The 18,217-nt window shown below is 47.5% G+C and overlaps 1 protein-coding gene across 1 annotated transcript in view; it reads right to left on the bottom strand.

The window, feature by feature from the left end:
* Positions 1–18,217, bottom strand: part of Efcab6 (EF-hand calcium binding domain 6) — a 188,341-nt gene that overhangs the window by 82,128 nt on the left and 87,996 nt on the right. Inside the window, exons 11-12 of the mRNA XM_059248006.1 lie at positions 4,134–4,244; positions 1,380–1,488 (exon numbers count right to left, since the gene is read on the bottom strand). Of these exons, the coding sequence (XP_059103989.1) occupies positions 1,380–1,488; positions 4,134–4,244 (220 nt within the window). The remainder of the gene's footprint in view (positions 1–1,379; positions 1,489–4,133; positions 4,245–18,217) is intronic.

The following is an 18,217-nucleotide window of genomic DNA, read 5'->3' as shown; positions in this document are numbered from 1 at the left end:
ATGAAAATTAAGAGCTTCTGTTTTCTGGGAAGGTGGGAATACAGAGCCTCTACCTCAGAGAGGGACATTCTGAGCATCAATCAGCAGCTGTCACTGACTGCCACAGTGTAGCATAAACGTGGGCCCAGAAGCTGAGAAGAGAGCAGAGATCTTACTTGTTGAATTCATTTTTATATGGTGTATGTGTGAGTACCTGCGTGTGTGTGTGTGTGTGTGTGTGTGTGTGTGTGTGTGTGTGTGTGTGTGGTGTGTGCCTGGTGCCCTTGGAGGCCAGAAGAGGGTGTCAGATGTCCTGGAAGAGGAGTCACAGGAAGTCGGGTGCTGGGAACTGAACCCAGGTCCTCTGAAGGAACAGCCAGTGCTCCTAAACGCTGAGCCCCTGAAATTCTTATTTTTTGTTATTATTTTCTATGTGCATGTGTGGTGTATGCACACACACACACACACACACACACACACACACACACACACACGAGTGCAGATGCCCTGTGTTACATGTGAAGGCCAGAAAAGGTTAAAGGTGTTCTGATGTCACGCTACTTTATTGAGACAGGGTCTCTCTCTGAACCTGGAGCAAGGCTGGCTGCTAGCGTGCCCCAACCACATATTGCCTCCTCTCAACAGCACTGAGTGCATGGCCATGGCTGGCTCTTTGCCGGGTGCTGGGGATTTAAACTCAGGTCCTCATGCTTTTACAGCAAATGTTCATACTCACATCTCCCAACTCCGGAAGTTAGGTTCTCTGAGGTACACTGAACTAACTATACTTGTTTATGGTCTGGTTTTGAATGACAGTGTTTAAACATCCAAATAGGAGTCACTGACAACTTCCTAACTTCTGATGCATGCCCAGCATTGCGTGGCCACCATCATGGACACCAGAACATTTGCATCCCCTCCAAACCTGCCTCCTGAACATCTGTGTTCCCCCTCACTCCCAGCATTCCCCTCCTTTTCATTCCTAATTGGTATTATATGGACATGTCACATACTACTTATCTGTGTCTGGGTTATCTTCAGGTGGAACATGACAAATAGTGTCGCTTGAAACATTTATACATGCATCTTTGGGAGGATGTGTTTCTGTTTCTCTTGGCTGATACCTAGATATGGAATCACTGGGTCACGTGGTCCATTATTTGCTCTTTAAGAAACCCATTACACTATTCTTCACAACAGCTGTACTAGTTTTCATTCCCATCAGCAGAATATGAGAACTCAATGTCTTTACATGCTTGTCAACTTGGTCCTTTTGGTTACCCTGTCCTGATGTATCGATAAGATGTAGCCTCCCAACCATCTTTCCACTCATTGGCTACACTGAGTGTGAACTTTCCTAACTCCTGTGGTTCTTTCCAGAGAAGGGTTCAGGCTCTTACCGTGTTGATAATCAACAAGGCCTTCTTCAGGGCTGTGTAGCGCTCCTCTGAGTACTTGAATAACTTCTTGATGATATTTTCCTTGCGAGACTGGTTTCTAGAGTCAGTGCTACAAAGAGGAGCAGGAGAAAACCAGGAAGGATATTGGACTTGTTCGTGGTGTAAAAAGCAAGTGCCCTACAACTCTCATAGTACTGGCTTTGCAGGGGCTCTTTCTTCAGAAAGGGTAGTATACAGGGGCAGGCCTATTTGCCACTAGGTGCGGGAAGACAGAGAACTGTCCTGGAGGAGACGTGCACAGCCATCCATTAGCTGTGCTATCCTGCTCCCCACTGCCCCCAATCCTAAGCAACTCTAGTCAGACATCTTTCAAACCCACGAATTTGATCTCACAAAAAGGCTAGGAAGGAAACCAGAGATTGCTGACCACCAGGACCCTGGGGCAGGCAGTAAGCTGCAACACATCGGTCCCACAGCAAATGTTCATACTCACATCTGAGGACATGCAAAGTCCCAGCCTCTGCCCTCCAGTGACTATGCCATGGTCACTTGCACCCTCAGGACATTTTGTCCTTTCTCACCTCTAACTTTTGACCCTGAAGCTCCATCAACCACATGAGTGTTCTTGGAGGCCATGGCTATCCACTTTGAAAGCTAACGCTTCCTTGTAAATTCTCATCAGAAAGTGAGGCCCCTGTACGGTGCTCTGAATAAAAATGACCTCCATAGGCTCATATATTCAAATGTTTGGTCCCTAGTTGGTTGAACTGTTTGGGAAGGATTAGGAGGTGTGGCCTAGTTGGAGGAGGTGTGTCCTTGTAGGTGAGCTTTGAGGTTTCAAAAAGCCCGTGCCATTCCCAGTTAGCTCTCTCTCTCTTCCTCCTACTTGTGGATAAGGATGTGAGCTCTCAGCTACTGCTCCAGCACCATGCCTGCCTGCTGCCATGCTCCCCACCATGATGGTCATGGACTCTAACCCTCTGCAACCATGAGCCCCAAATAAATGCTCTTTTTCATACGTTACCTTGGTCATGGTGTTTTGTTAAAACAATTGAAAAATTAGATACCTTGTAATAAAATTCAGTTATGGGCCTTCCTTTCCTCGCTGCTCAATAGATATCTTCTATTCCCACAAGGTGGGACATGATAGTGGATGGTTCGTGTATGGGACCATTCTAACACTTGTTGGGGATTTGATTCAGTGTCTATACAGCTCTTCAATAACACACCTACTACCCAATGGTGGCTGGTTCATGTATGGGACCCTTCTCACACTTGCTGGGGATTTCATACACTGTCTATACAGCTCTGCAACAACACACTGACTACTCCTTTGCAAAAATGTACTCTAGCTCCGTGCCTCGTGGCTCACATGACTAACTGGAAGAGAGTGTCGTGAAAGTTAGACTGTATTAGTGTAAGGAGACACTGGGCAAGCAATCCCCATTGACTTATTGTTACAGATATCAGGCATGGTGACAGGTCCTTCTCCATTGTGGGAAGACCTCTTGCACCTCTGGTCTCCCTACCGTAGACTTCACCAGACATCATCGCCTCCTCCATGTCAATTAAAAACATTCTGTGAGATTTCCAAGAGCCTCCTAGGAGGTACACTGCCCCCACTGGAGGACTGCTGTTTTAAAGCTAGTGAAAGCCAGCAGCTGGACATGGCGGTGCACATCTGTAATCCTTCCTACACAGGAAGATGATAAGTTCAAGGTCAGCCTAGGCCACACAGTGAGGCCTTGTCTCTGATTTTTTAAAAAAATGCCACAAATAAATAACACTTTAATTTTATCCTGGATAGCCCTAGACAGGGTGCTACCGGACAAGAAAACTGTAGCAAAATGGAAGTAACTGCTTAAGACACATGCTCACAGCTGCCTCCTCACAGCAGGTCAGGAGGATTCTGGACACCTGGAAAGCTGAAAGCCAGGGAGGTCATTAAATATCCCTGAGTCCTCAGGGGGGACAGGCCCCAAGGAAGCAGAGTGAGAATTGACTCTGTGGTACATTTTGCTTTGCAAAAGGGCTGAGCACTCTCAATGCACCTGACGAAATTATATATTTGTTAAAAAAACAAAACAAAACAAAACAAGGAAAACAAAACAAAAAAACCCAACAACCCACTTTGTCTATTTTCTTCATGGCTCATGCATGGTAATCAGTAAAGTTCACACAGAAGTGACTCCTGGGAGATAAAGTCTAACTTCTCAAGTGTCATTGTAGTCCTTGATTTGTTTTATACTTCTGAGGTGCCTCTACAACTTCTGGTTGGAAAGTACAACAGACATTACCAGGGAACAAACACTGGTGCCCAAGGCAAGAGACTCCCAAGACTGCCGCACGCCAGCAGAGCAGCAGAAGAGCAGGATATCTCCCTTCCCACAAAACACACAGCAGGTGCGTGCTTGTACACGGTCTCCCGGGGACACACTTGGAGTTGAGGGACCCCTGTGAGCAGGTGCTCTGTGTGCTGGGGGAGCCTTCGAGCTCTGGGTGTGTGGCCCCACCGGTCTTACCCAGGCTCCTTTTTCTCTAGAAACTGGAACAAGAATGCCATCCCCACTGTTTAGGGATACTTTAAGCAAGAAAAGTGAATGCAAAATTATTTCTGAACTCTAAAACGCTAGGTGAAAGTTTACAATTCGTCAATGGAGACAGTTGGTCATTGAGTAAATGAAAAACAAAAAAGAGTTTGCATGTTCTCTGACCCAATGCACACTGCAGTTTGGAAACGGGTTTTAAACACACCTGCTTCTCTTCTTCAGGGAAGTTGCCTTAATGACGTCCAACCCCTGCCGCTCATAAAATGTCGTTAAAAACTGCTTCCAATTGACTTTCGTGGTGGTTTTAAGTCCAAATCTGCATGAAACAACAACAACAACAGTTTTTCCTGTAATACCACATGGATTAGATACTTAATATTGAGTCGAAACCAGCTACTATGAATTTATATGAAGTTCCAAATCTAAGGCAAACCAAATCATTCTGTAGAATAGCACCACGGATTGATTCTTTAAAAGCAAGGGGAAATCAGAGGATCTTAACACCCTGCGTCACCACATTCCATCAGTGGTGGCAAGTTCTGAAGGAAGACACAAAGGGATTCGGTTAAAATTCTGATGTTCACGAAATACTCTTTTCAAACTCATTACTTGAAGAATTCAGTGACCTTGGTAGGCAGGATGATGGCTTTTAAAAGGCAGGTGACCTTAGCGTTGGGGCCTGTCATTATTTACTGTACATAGCAGAGAGGATGGTACAGTGGTCAGGGTAGACCTTGCAGGCTGGGGGATAGCTCGGTGGTAGGGTATTTAATTAGCATTTGCAGGGCCCTAGATTTAATCCCCAGGCCTGCAAAATAAATAGCAGTAATGATAACAAGTAGAGGCCTTGAGATGGAAGGGCACCCTTGCTGCATGGTCGGCCCAACACCAGCACATGAGCCTTTCCTTAGTGGAGAAAGCCACTGACGTGCAGTAGTGGGGCACTGTGGCTAAGAAGCTACGAGCCAACACATGCATGGGGCCGCAGGAGCTGGAGAACCTGGGCTTCCAAGGGTCCTGCTCTTACCTACACCTTAGCCTGCATTGGGCATCTCCTGCCACACATCAGGATGGTGTTTATGGCACTAGAGGCACCAGACTTAAGGTCTTTGCCATGGCAGCAACATAAACCGGTACACAAAGTTTTTTTTTTAATTATTTATTTTTGAGATTAATATTACATAATTTCTTCCTCGTTTCTCCCTCCAAACTTTCCCATTTACCCTTTCTTGCTCTCTTTCAAGTTCATGGCCTCTTTTTTTTTCATTAGTAGTTGTTACATGCATATACATGTATGTACATACATATACATTCCTAGATATAACCTGTTCGGTCTGTATAATGTTACTTGAATGTATGTTTTTAGGGTTGACGATTCGGTAGTGGATAGCCAATTGGTGTGCTCTTCCCTGGGGAAGACTGTTTCTCCCACTCTCAACATTCCTTGGTTGTCTGTAGTTCTTTGTGTAGGGTTGAGGCCTCATGGTCTTTCCCCCACCCACTTTGGCATGTCTATCATTGTCCTGGTTCAGCTCATGTTTAGGCAGTCAATGCCTGCACCTGAGGCACTGGGAACATTGCAGAAGAGAGGGAGGAAAGACTGTAAGAGACAGAGAACTGGGGAGTTTGTTGTGAGACTGTGTCTCTGGGTAATGTCAGAAGCTATGTCCACAAAGTCTCACCAGTATGATAGCATAATTACAGCTTTAGTAAGAATAAATAACTGAAAAACTGGTCAAAAGTGCATTTCTAAATTGACACGGTCCTGTGAGTCAGGGCCCCCAAATCATGGAGTTAAAGATGCCAGTGGGAAGACCCTAGAGTGAGATCAAGTACAAATCTCTGTCCCTTCCCTTGCTAGCATGGAGACCTTTGACAAGTGGCTTCCTGTACTATCTGTCACCTGTGAAACCACAGCAGCGATGGGCAAGGAGGCTCTTAAGGGATAAAGGTGACAGATGCGGTGCAGGGTGGGTAGTGCTCAAGTGTCTGATCACGCGTAACCTCAGCTTCCTGTGTGGGTCAAACACTAATATCACACATCCCTCCATAGCAGGAGGACAAAGAGTCCATACAGAAACATCACAGCTGAGATGCCAAAGCCGCACAAGGCAGGCTGCTTTGCTTTACAAATCTGCATTGAAAAACTTGAATTCTTCACTTACAGCAGTGGTTCTAACTTTCTCAATGCTGCGACCCTTTAATACAGCTCCTTACGTTGTGGTGACCCCCAACCATAAAATTATTTTCATTGCTACTTCATAATTGTAATTTTGCTACTGCTGTGAATCATAACGCAAATATCTGTGTTTTCTGATGGTCTTAGGTGACCCCTGTAAAAGGGTTGTTCAACCCCCAAAGGGGTCACAACCCACAGGTTGAGAACCACCAGCTTACATCGATGCTATTTTAAAGTACAGAAAGCAGAGGGGCTTTTGGCCTGCTGTGAGTCTGCCCTCAGCACACGGGGTAGAGTGAAAGATGCCTTCCATGGTTCTAAAGCTGAACCAGGTGACCAGGCCTCACTCTGGCCTTAATTTCACTCACTTCTGGGTGTTTTCTTTCATTACTGTCTGCAAAAATACCTTAAGGACCATCACCCCTCACAGCTGTCCACTGTGTGACAAGAATAACCTGAAGGAGTGATTATTGTCTTTGTCCCAGAGGTTTGCAGACCTGGGCAACATCTGTGGACAGAGGGTTAAGATCAGGTGTGGCATTTGACCCCAAACCTTCACTTGTGATGAAGTGTCCACCAGTCTGTGTTCACCATGTTCTGCACGAACTACACCTAAATCTGCCATAAGGCATCTTTAGGACAAGGATGCCTGTGTTGTATTCCCATCTGCTACATCACTGTATGCAAATCAGTTTTCTGCCAACCCTACCTCCCACTGACTGACTTGTGCCACCTGTGGCAGCAGGCTGGGCCTCTGGTGCAGCAATAGCTCACTGCAGAAATGCCATCATCACCAGACACTGGACAACTGGTGCCTGTCTCCACCATAAACATTCCAAGCGAGAGCGAGGCTGGCTGATCATAAAGGGTAGGGATGTGGGGGGGGGGGGCTACTGGTTGGCTTGAGACAGGGAGACCCAGCCCTCACTAAGAGCCTCTGTTCAAAGTTAAAAACTTCTGAGAATGTTAATTGCATGTTGAACCTATGATCTATGTGCATGCGTGCGTGCGCGCGCGCACACACACACACACGTACACACACACACGCACACACACACACACACACACACACACACACACACACACACATACACCTTGATGTGATCCGTTTTGTGCTCTTCGAACAATTTGAACTGTGGGGGACAAGCCATCAGTCACTTGAATGGCTGTTGTCAGATTCTTCCTGTGCCTGGCTGCCCCAAGTGGGAGCTCTGGCTAACCAGACCCCGGGAAAACAACTGGACCACCTCCAGAAGAGCCAGCTGTTCAAACTCATCTACTGTCGCTCTGAGGGACACTTCAGGCCAGCACTGGAACTGACGTCCTGGCTCTTGCTCCAGACATACACAACGGCATCAGCCATCCAAAGCTCTGTGCAGGGTAACAGGTCTCCAGGAATGCTCCAGGCCCGCAGCTCCAGTGTGGACTGCTGAGACACCCGGACTCAGCGGCTACCAAGTTCTTGGCTTCTTTGGTGTAAGACAGCCATTGCTGGATTACCCAGACCACATGATGCAAGCCGTTCTAATAATCCCCTTTAACAGATACCCGTTTCATTCTATTGTTCAGCTCCCTTAGAGAATGCTGCGTAAGTCATCAATACTACGTATTTTCATGTCAAGGTGTGCTGTTTTAAAAGACTGATGCAGAAAAGCCACACAGTGGCCATCCTCTACACAGAACAGAACCTGACAAAACTCAACACACTCAGTAGGAATAGAAAAGAAACTCCTTATAAATCAACGAGGACATCTACGGAAAGCCTGTGCCTGCCCTGATGTGCACAGGATTAGGAGTCAGGGAGAAGGATGACAGAGAGGAAACCTGCCTCAGCCAGTGCAATGAGGCAGGAGAGAGATAAGATGCACAGGGACTGGAACAGTGGAAGAGACAGAGAGACGGTCAGGACTTGTGACCGTCAGACTAAGATAACATCAGGCGTCTATAACAAAACTCTAGACCAATAAGTCAGTAGACTCACTAAAAACACACTGTTGAGATTTAATGAACATTCTTGTATTTGTGTGGGAGAAACAACAGCTCAGTGGTTAAGAGCACTGACTGCTCTTATAGAGGCCCGGGTTCAATTCCCAGCACCTACATGGGGGCTCACAATCATATGTAGCTGGAGTTCCAGGGCATCTGGTGCCTTCTTCTGGTCTCCATGGACATCAGGTACACATGTGGTGCACAGACATACAGGGAGGCCAAATGCCCATCAGCATAAAATAAAATAATAATAATAATTTAAAATCACTTGGATTTCTAATTATTAGCTACAAATAGTTGGAATTATAATTTTTTTTCTTTTTGAGACAAGAGTCTTACTGTGTAGCCCAGGCTGGCCTGGAACTCACAGAAATCTATCTACCTCTGTCTCCCAAATGCTGGGATTAAAGGCATGCACCACCACATCCAGAAATTAATTTTTTTAAGATTCTATGTTTAAATTTTTTTTTTTAATTCTGGAGAGATAGCCCGGCTGTTAAGAGTGCTGGCCACAGCACCCACATCGGGAGGCTCACAACCACTTCTAACTCCAGCCCCAGGGGTCACATGCCTTCTTCTAGCCTCCAAAGGCACTGTACCAGTGAGCACATACCTACCCCCACACACATACACACCATTAAGAAGAAATCTTTTTAAAAACACCAGCGCAACTGTATTGGTGTGTGTGTGTGTGTGTGTGTGTGTGTGTGTGTGTGTGTGTGTGTGGTAGCGGTGGTGGGAGAGGGTGGCTGATTACAAAGGGCATGAGTAAAAGCCGCAGTTGTCTGTCTCAACCGAGGGAGCAATCACACAGTGCACCCTTGCCCATACCCATCACACTACACAATGGAGAATGGTATAGAAGTTAGACTTCACTGGAGCTAGGGGAAAGGGGGTGAACACAGAAAGTGAACAACGTTCATGAACACACTTAAAAAGAAGCCACATAAATATTTTTAACAGAAAACAATGGGCTGAGGAAAGGGCTCGGGGGAAAAGGCGCTCGCTGCCTGATGGCCCAGGTTCAGTCTCTGGAATGGAAGGAGAGAACCGATACCTTCAGGTTGCCCTATGACCTACACACACACACACACACACACACACACACACACACACACACACTCACATACACACACACTCACACACACACACACTCACACACTCACACACACTCACACACACACACTCACACACTCACTCACACACTCACATACACACACACTCACACACACACACACACTCACTCACACACTCACATACACACACACTCTCACACACACTCACACACTCACATACACACACACACTCACACACTCACACACACACTCACACACTCACATACACACACACACACTCACACACACACACACACACACACACACACACACACACACACTGAGAGAGAGAGAGAGGGAACATCAGGAGACGAAAAACAGGCAAATCAAAACACGAGACTACACTGCTGACTATCAATTAGCAAGAATTCCAAAGCCCCGTGTTAAATGCCTGCCAGGATGCTCCTGAGCCTCCCCTGCAAGAATAAATTAACACCTTTCTGCGGTGCATTTTAGCAGTATGTAATATAAACCTTAAAATGGTTCAAGCCCTTTGACTTGAGGGATGACAAGATGCATTTCAGCTTCTTAAATAGAATGAAAATGCTTCTGATGCAATATTCTGTGAGAAAACAGACCGTAATTATACCTCAGATGTTTCCGGCTAAGAATACATGTGAGTACGTATACATGAGTGCATGTACTCACAGGTTCTGAAATGGAGCAGAAGACATACTAGCAACAGCTATCTCTGGCTGTACTAGCAGTGGCTATCACTAAGTATTATGAGCCCAGGTAATCTACTTTTTCCTTTACGGTTTCCTCGTTTCCCTGTTTGGAACACGCATGGCTCTATAATTAACACGAATAAACACAGCTTTCAGAAACAGAACATGCTTTCCCTAGGATTTCCACGGAGAGCACTATTAACCCAAGTCACAAAGAGACAGTCGTCCTCCACACGGGGCTGTGGATCAAACCCTGGGTCTTGAACATACAGACAGTGGGCCATATTCCTGAAGCTGGCTTTTGTCCTCTCTCAGGTACTCGTGGATTCTTTACTGCTCCAAGCAACCCCTGCTCTGGACCCTGAGGTGAGAGCCAACACCCTGCTCCCTGGTTTCCCTTCCCTTGGGATCAGAGTGGAGACTTAGGACAGCAGATGCATCCACCATGCAGAGGAAGAAACACCGGACGCATCACACTGCTCAGAGTTGCTTGGCTGGACAGCGGTGACTGTCAAAGGTGTCAGCAAACAGTGGCAAGAACAGATTGGTCACGTGGGTCCGGGCTCCTGAGGGCTTCACTAGGAGGACTTCACTAGGAGGACACGAGCAGGAGTTCCGTGCAGAATCCAGCACATGTACAGCAGTGATGGGAACAGGAGGAAGCCAGCAAAAGGAGAGGCCAGAACCGCCATGGCTGACACTGTCCCTCTCTGGTGCCTAAAACTTCGACCTTGTCCCACTTCCCCTCTCCAGTCACTGTCACCCTTTGGGCGGCCTTGTCTGTGCCCCCTGCCTGTGAAACCAGCCACAGAGCCTTGGAGTTAGGGGTCTACACCTGTGCTGCTGGCCTTGATTCGGCTTCCTCGGAGCCTCTCAACAGCAATACCGTAATGAGTACCACACGTTCTCTCTCCGGCCTTCAACTCCACTGCGCTCCCTCCTACATACGGCAAACCTGGGAGGCCCTTCCCTCCACAGAGAGTCCAGGGTGACTGGTGTCCTAGGTGTACACAGGGCCTTCTGCCTGGCCCTCTAGCTTCTCTGCTCTGTGCTCTCAAGCCGAGTGCATGTGGCCCATCAATGGGTAGTCCTCTGGCTCCCACCAGGTTTTCTGATACCTGGGCGTGAGCTGAGAGGCAACCACAGTATGTATTGCTTGGCTTCCTTGTCAAGACGGAGACCATGCTTCTTTGGGCTCCTGGTGCTGTGAAATGAAGGAGTCACCACACACCACTGAATGATCAGATGCTCCATAAATATGAGGATTTGTGGCCATAAAAATGTGCCCATAGGGTGCTTAGGTAAGACCAAAGGACAGCCAGGTATGCTTGGCTCTGGAGATCTACACAGAAAGCCCCAGGCAGAGTGAATAGATGCTGGAGTTGACCCTTTTATGTAGGAATGTGTGGCCTTTGCCTGAGACACAAATACAGCCTAGCACTCAGACCCAGAGTTCCTGGATCAAGGATGCCTCAGATACCCATGAAAAGCAAGCTTGCAAGACAGCCAAGACTACAACTGAGTTTCCTCCCAGCCTTGTCCAGATGCTCCAGGGCATCTCATTCAAGCCAAGCAGGTCTCTCCACCATGGACAAAGGTGAGTGCACTAAGAAAGGACACTCCAAGCAGCTGGGGTGTCAGAAAACAGGGCTCTGAAGGCTGATGACCATGGAAAGCCACAGAACCAGCCAGGATGATGACCGTGGAAAGCCACAGAACCAGCCAGGATGATGACCGTGGAAAGCCACAGAACCAGCCAGGATGATGACCGTGGAAAGCCACAGAACCAGCCAGGATGATGACCGTGGAAAGCCACAGAACCAGCCAGGATGATGACCGTGGAAAGCCACAGAACCAGCCAGGATGATGACCGTGGAAAGCCACAGAACCAGCCAGGATGATGACCGTGGAAAGCCACAGAACCAGCCAGGATGATGACCGTGGAAAGCCACAGAACCAGCCAGGATGATGACCGTGGAAAGACACAGAACCAGCCAGGATGATGACCGTGGAAAGCCACAGAACCAGCCAGGATGATGACCGTGGAAAGCCACAGAACCAGCCAGGATGATGACCGTGGAAAGCCACAGAACCAGCCAGGATGATGACCGTGGAAAGCCACAGAACCAGCAAGGTCTGTTGGGTAGCACAGAGGCTCACAGAGGTGATGGGTGAAAGCCAAATCCATTTCCCAGAAGGCCCCTTGAGATTACAGGCTTATCCTGTAGTTGCTACACCAGCTCCAAAATACATCATGAAGATGTGGATTGTTGGTCAGGGTGGAGCCTTTGCACTGACTGGTGTGTCAGATAAGGGCAATAGTGACAGGGTAAGCCAAGAGGGGTCAACACCTCACACTGGGTTGCTGCTAAAGAGTGAAAAGATGTGGGCTGCTTCCTGCCATGTTTCCACTGAAGGGATCTGGTTGGCTAAGGCAACAGCTGCTTGGGCCTGGGACAATGACTGTGGATTACTCTATGTGGAGTGAGGTAATGATGCCAGTCACACACAGAAGTCCACAAGGGCCTGACATCTCCTGTGCAGTTGTGAACAGAGTGACTGGCAATTTTCCAGAGCCTCACAGAAAAGGTCCCTTCACATGGCAGGGACAGCAGTAGACCTTCACGTTGCCTTAGAACTGCTGACCCACGTGCTTGTTGTGGGAATAAAATGTGAAGGGAACTCTGACACTCGCAGAGTAGTGCCTTGTTCTCATGGGCCACAACCATCACACTGGACACTTGTAAGAAGTGAATAATTGTGGGGGCCATTTTGAGTATGAGTTGGCTCTTAGAACTCCTCAGAGAATCATGGGTAAGCAGGAGGCATGAGGCCCATCTTCCCCAGCGGGCAGCCAGCACCTGCTTCTCTAAGCTCTGTCAGCTTACCCTAGGTTACATGCAGTCTGCTATGTGACAGGTCACGGGTCAGAAAAGGAGGGACTCTCCAGCCCCAGGATATGTATTAGATAAAGTTTTGTGACATGAACCAATAGGATAAGGAATCTGGGGAGGGGGCAGTGTTAGACACTGAGAAGACTGTGCCTCCTAGAATAACTCATGACGAGGAATTCAGGGGTTAGAGAGGTGTGGTTAGGAAACGAACACCATCATTCTGTGCCAGCTCAGGTTCACTGGCCACTTTTCCCTGCTCTCTAAGCTGATTTCGACTTTGCAAAGTCACAAAGCAAACTGCTTTGCTTTCGCTACCCTATGTCTCCTGTACTCTCACTATGAAGTAAGGATCATTGAATGAAGGAAAAATTACCCTGGAGGCTGTAAAGAGATGGGAGTCCAAAGGGGTTGAGAGGATGTCATGAAACTCAAGGGCTCCATCATCCTGTAAAGTGCCTAGGGACTTGGGGTCTTGGAGGTCTGAGTCGTGCTGGTTGGAATTGTCCCTTTAGAGTCTGCTGGTTCTTGTGTCACCAATCACAAGGGGACGCATGCTGGAGTGGTGCCCCGGGTTGGTCCAGTGATTCTGATCATTTGCATAAGGAGGCATCTTTGCTGGGCAGTAGAAAGCAGTTGCAGATGGTCTAGGAAAGAGGGAGCCTGCTAACCAAGACACCCCATGCCACTGCCTTTCATTTGTTTCTGGTCAAGGGTGACTGTGAACAGAGCAGCTGGGAACACTCAGGAATGGGTGCTTAGGAGACAAAGCCAGACAAGATCTGCCCAGATGAACACAGACCATGCTGATAAGACCAGAGATATTTAGACCATGACTGGTTTCCCATGATGCTCTGAGTCCAGGGCAGACAGTAGTCAAAGATGCCTTCAGATAAAACCAGGAGAGATGTGGGCACAATTCTGTGGACCAAGTGACCCAGCACTGCTCCTCACAGACACTCATGATTCTCCACTCCTAGCCCAGGCCCCTAGTACAGGTTACTCACAGTAAAATCCAATATGGCTTCCCTTCATAGGGATGGATTCATCCTAAGTCTTTAACATTCACCATTTAAACTGAAGAAACAGGGTTAGGAACAAATAAAACTGACAGCATGGGGAGCCAGCGTTCTCTAAAGCCATAATGGAAAATAAATGGGCTGTCTTCGTTCAATGGATAGGCCACTCCAGATGGGATCTACAGAGAAATGTTTGTGCAGAGTAGAAATCTAAACTGATGTAACAGTACAGGGAATACAGGTTGGATCAAATTATGAGCAATCATTTAAGATCTAGCAGATCAAAAGCAGCTGGGTAACAGGGCTTGCTGTCAAGCCTTGTGACCCCAACCCACATGGTGGAAGGGGATACTGACTCCAGCAAGTTGTCCTCTGACCTCTACATCTGCTGTGCAATGAGCATGCAGGCAAGTGTGCATACAGACCACACCACACCATACACACACACACACACACACACACACACACACACACACGCACGCGCGCGTGCGTAAAAAAATTATGGGTGAGCTATTTTAAAAACAATGGAGAGAGAAAGGATAATTTAATAACCAGCAACAGGAAAATAAATCATTGATTTGGAAAAAAATTTTAATTTGAATATCCAATTTCTATTACAATGGATTGAAGTGTTTAATTCTAAGAATGAGACATGGGCTAGAGCAAGCTCCTAGCCCAACCTGGGTAGGAACAATGAGTGACAAATTTTAAATGACAGAAGACATTGCGCAAGAGAAGATGGATGTGTTTGATTATATTAAAATACAAACTTTGAGATACTGAAGTATCGTGTTAATGAAAAGGAAATAGCAAGGCGAGAGAGAGCTCTTACACAGACAGGTTCTCTTTTGATGCAGATGTGATTATAAAGAATTAAACCTGAAGGCGATGAAATTCACTTTAAACCCTTCCGTTTGGGCCATTAGCCTACTAGGACATGAGGAAGGTTCCCACCAACGGAGGCAGAGGCACAGCAGGTTGGCACCTGGAGGCGGCCAACCTCAGTGTCAGCACCAGGAAGACAAATTAAGACAATAACAGGGCACTGCTTCGTGCCTCAGACACGATCAATATTTAAAATGATATTAATGATGTGCAACTCGGGAGAGGGAGCGAAACTGGAGCACTCACAGCATACGATGGCAATGCACACTGCTGGGGTGTTGTTCTGCAAGGACAGCTGAGCAGGCCTGCAGAAGCTCCACGTGGTGATGCGTGCCCTCGGCCCACAGGAAGGTCGGCCAGCATGAAACACGGGGTGCAGTGGCAGCCACAAGAGAACTGCACCCTAAGAAGGTGGAAGGAGAGAACCGAGTCCCCAGAGCTGCCCTCTGACTTCCACACGTGCGTGCCCACGAGTCTGTCCTCTGAGCCACACTGCTGCCATCTTGGGGAGGTCAGCCACATCTTCTTGCAAAAGGTCCTCCCAGCTGGGCTTCTTGGCTGTTTGCACCCCAATGGAGGGGCGGGGTGTTATGAGACCCTCACCTGATTGTCCAGCCCCTACCACCTGTTGTTGGCAACTCTGCCCTAACCGTACATGGCAGCGGGAGAGCTAGAGTGTATAGGAAAGCCTAGCAGAGGAGGCTCCATCTATGTGGGTAAGGGAGAGCCCTCATCCCTGCGGGATAAAGGCTTTTCAGGCGCCGCCTGTTGGGGTAGGCACACCCACACCCCTGCACGTCACCCCTCACCTACGCTCTGTGGAAAGCCCTAGAAACTCACTGGTTCCACAGAGTGAACTTTGGCAGAATCATGCCTTGGTTTGTTCTTGGGACCTTAGAAGAAGAGGGAGACAGAAGGAATTTTAGCAACAAGAATAGGGGCAGAAGGGGGGAGAAGAGAGTATCTCCAATCTTCAACCAGTTAATCTTAAACCAAACAAACAACAAACAAACCACTAAGAACAACAGACAGTATCAGCAGCAAAGATCAGAAGAGAAATACATCCGAGTCTAGACAAAGATAGAAAAAAAGATCATGAAGCTAAGAGGTTTCTGAAAAGTTAAACAAACAAGACTCCTGTTAGCTAGACTAAGGAAAACAGACGATTTAAAAAAAAAAAAAAAAAAGCCTGGGAAAGCATGGCATAGTGGTACATGACTCCAGCCTTAGGGTTCAGGACACTGAGGCAGGAGGAGTCTGAGTTTGAGGCCAGCTGGGCAATTCTGTGAAATCCTGCTAGAAAAAACAAACAAAAAAACCCCCACCTTTTCAAAAACTTGGCCAGTAGAAGACACTTGACAAACACTAGCTAGAAAAGTAGCACAGTGTTTCAATACTAGATAAGACTGGAATTCCGTGACTTTCGTGAGAGACGGCCACACATCACCTTCAGGTCTACGCACAGGGGACACAGGGGACTGTCCCATATCTGAAATGCTGTTTGTTTTGGGATTGCTTTGAGCTTTGAAATACTTCCATATATAGTGCGGGACCTCAAGTCTAATGCCAACTGTCCATGTGTTTCATATTCTCTTACAGCCTTGAGGCTCCATGACGCAGGACTCCTGTGAGCTCGCATTTTGACTGGGATCCTCGAATGTCGTGTCAGAGCTCAGAAAGTTTCAAATTGAGAACCACTTCAAAATTTGGATTTTCTTTCTAAAATTTCTTATTGCATATGTGGATGGTGGGGGCATGCCTCAGTGCACGTATGGAGGTCAAAGGCCAACCTCGTGAAGTCAGCCCTCTCCTTCCACCGGCAGGTGGGTTCCAGGGATCGAAAGCAGGTCATTCTTCAGGCTTGAACAGCAAGTGTCTTTATCCACTGAGCCAGCTCCACAGCCTGGAATTTGGATTTTTCAGGCTGGAGATGCTCAACCCATACATAAATCATGATGCAGACACTGGTGCTGTGCCCCTGGGGATTCTGGGTGAGTACAAAAAAGGGCCTGAGAAAACTCTGGGTCTCTGAAGAGAAGGCTCTACCAAGAGAACATGGTGGCCACTTGCATCCCTAACATGCTCACTCTGTGCGCACGTGGTACTCATTGCTCGGCAGGTCACCCCAGCTGGGATCTAGTCATTGTCTATTTCAGCATTTTTAGCACCTAGCACTGTGTCTGGCAGAGGAAGGCGCTCGGTAAATGTTAGCGGAATGACATTTCATGCATTCATTAAAATGATAATTTCCAAGAATATGAAGCCAATAGGAAAGGTGTCTAAGACAGCCATCTCTATTTTTAAAATCAAAGCAACACTGTAGGTGTACCTGACTACAAATGGAAAAGTTTCTTATTTGTGTGAATGAGGGCGTGGGCCAACAGTGTTAGGCAAGGGAGGGGCATCTCCTAGCTGTTCCCATTATTCCTATTGCATGACTTATGATTTTGAGGCTGAGAAGGTGCTCTATATGACCTCTAGCTTTCTGGGAAATAAGTTCTGAAGTTGGTCACAACGGAGCTGCTTTCTGAGCCATGGAGCCACTCACTGGGACTAATCTGCTACTTGCTTTGGAAATCCTGGGTGGGGTCCCTCTCTGCCATGTGTGGTACCATCAGAGTGCCCCGTGTGGTGCTGGGCTCTTCTGCTGCTCTCAGGCATCTTTTCTAGACAAGCTCAAGGCAGCTCTCGTCACCCATAGTCACTCAGGACACGGGCTTCCATCTCTTTGCCTTGAGAGGAGGCACTTTGTGTGACTTAGACAAGAAAACAAGACTATTTCTGAGCAATATTTTTGTCTCTATATGCCACACTCCCACCTGAATGGCACAGGGGTCCCTTGCAGAGATCACCAATCCTGATGTGAGGCAAGGGGTAAGGAGACTGGGCATTTTTATCATCTCAGAAAGCAAAAAGGCTCTCAGAGACCGTGATGGCCCCAGCAACAAGACACAGGCACCAGCGTGAAAAGGCCCCACCAGCCAAGAGGGAACGATGCAGTCTCGGCAAGCATGACTGTAACAAGCTGAGCATGGTGGTACAGCCAGTTATCCCAGCACTCAGGAGGCTGAGGCAGACAAGTTTCAGGTTCAAGGCCAACCTGGGCTACAAAGTGAGACCCTGTCTGAGGACATAACAAGGAAGAAGAAGGAAAGAGAAGGAAGAAGGCAGGGGGAGAAAATAACTGTATGAATTGGAATGCATGAAATACATTTAAATTTGAGAATTCATAATAATTAAGAAAAGGTTATTAGGAAAAGATTCCGATTGCTCTCTGTGGAAGAGGCTGGTGAACCAACTCCTTATTTTGAAAAGCAGCCACAGACGGGCCAAGCCAACAGCATTTCTTTGCGAATTGTTTTGATTTGTGTGGGACGTGAGCAGGCTACGCGCACATGTGGAGGTCACAGGACTTTGGGGGCACTCCTTGCCTTCCACCTTGTTGGAAACATCCCCTTGTTCACGGCTGTATACGGCCTGAGAGCTTCCCAGGATTCTCTGGCGTCCTCCCATCTCACCATAGCAGTACCGGGTTACAGATGC

This window comes from Peromyscus eremicus, chromosome 20 (assembly GCF_949786415.1).
Source record: "Peromyscus eremicus chromosome 20, PerEre_H2_v1, whole genome shotgun sequence".
NCBI classification, from domain to species: Eukaryota; Metazoa; Chordata; class Mammalia; order Rodentia; family Cricetidae; genus Peromyscus; species Peromyscus eremicus.
This window is presented reverse-complemented; position numbering and strand designations above follow the sequence as displayed.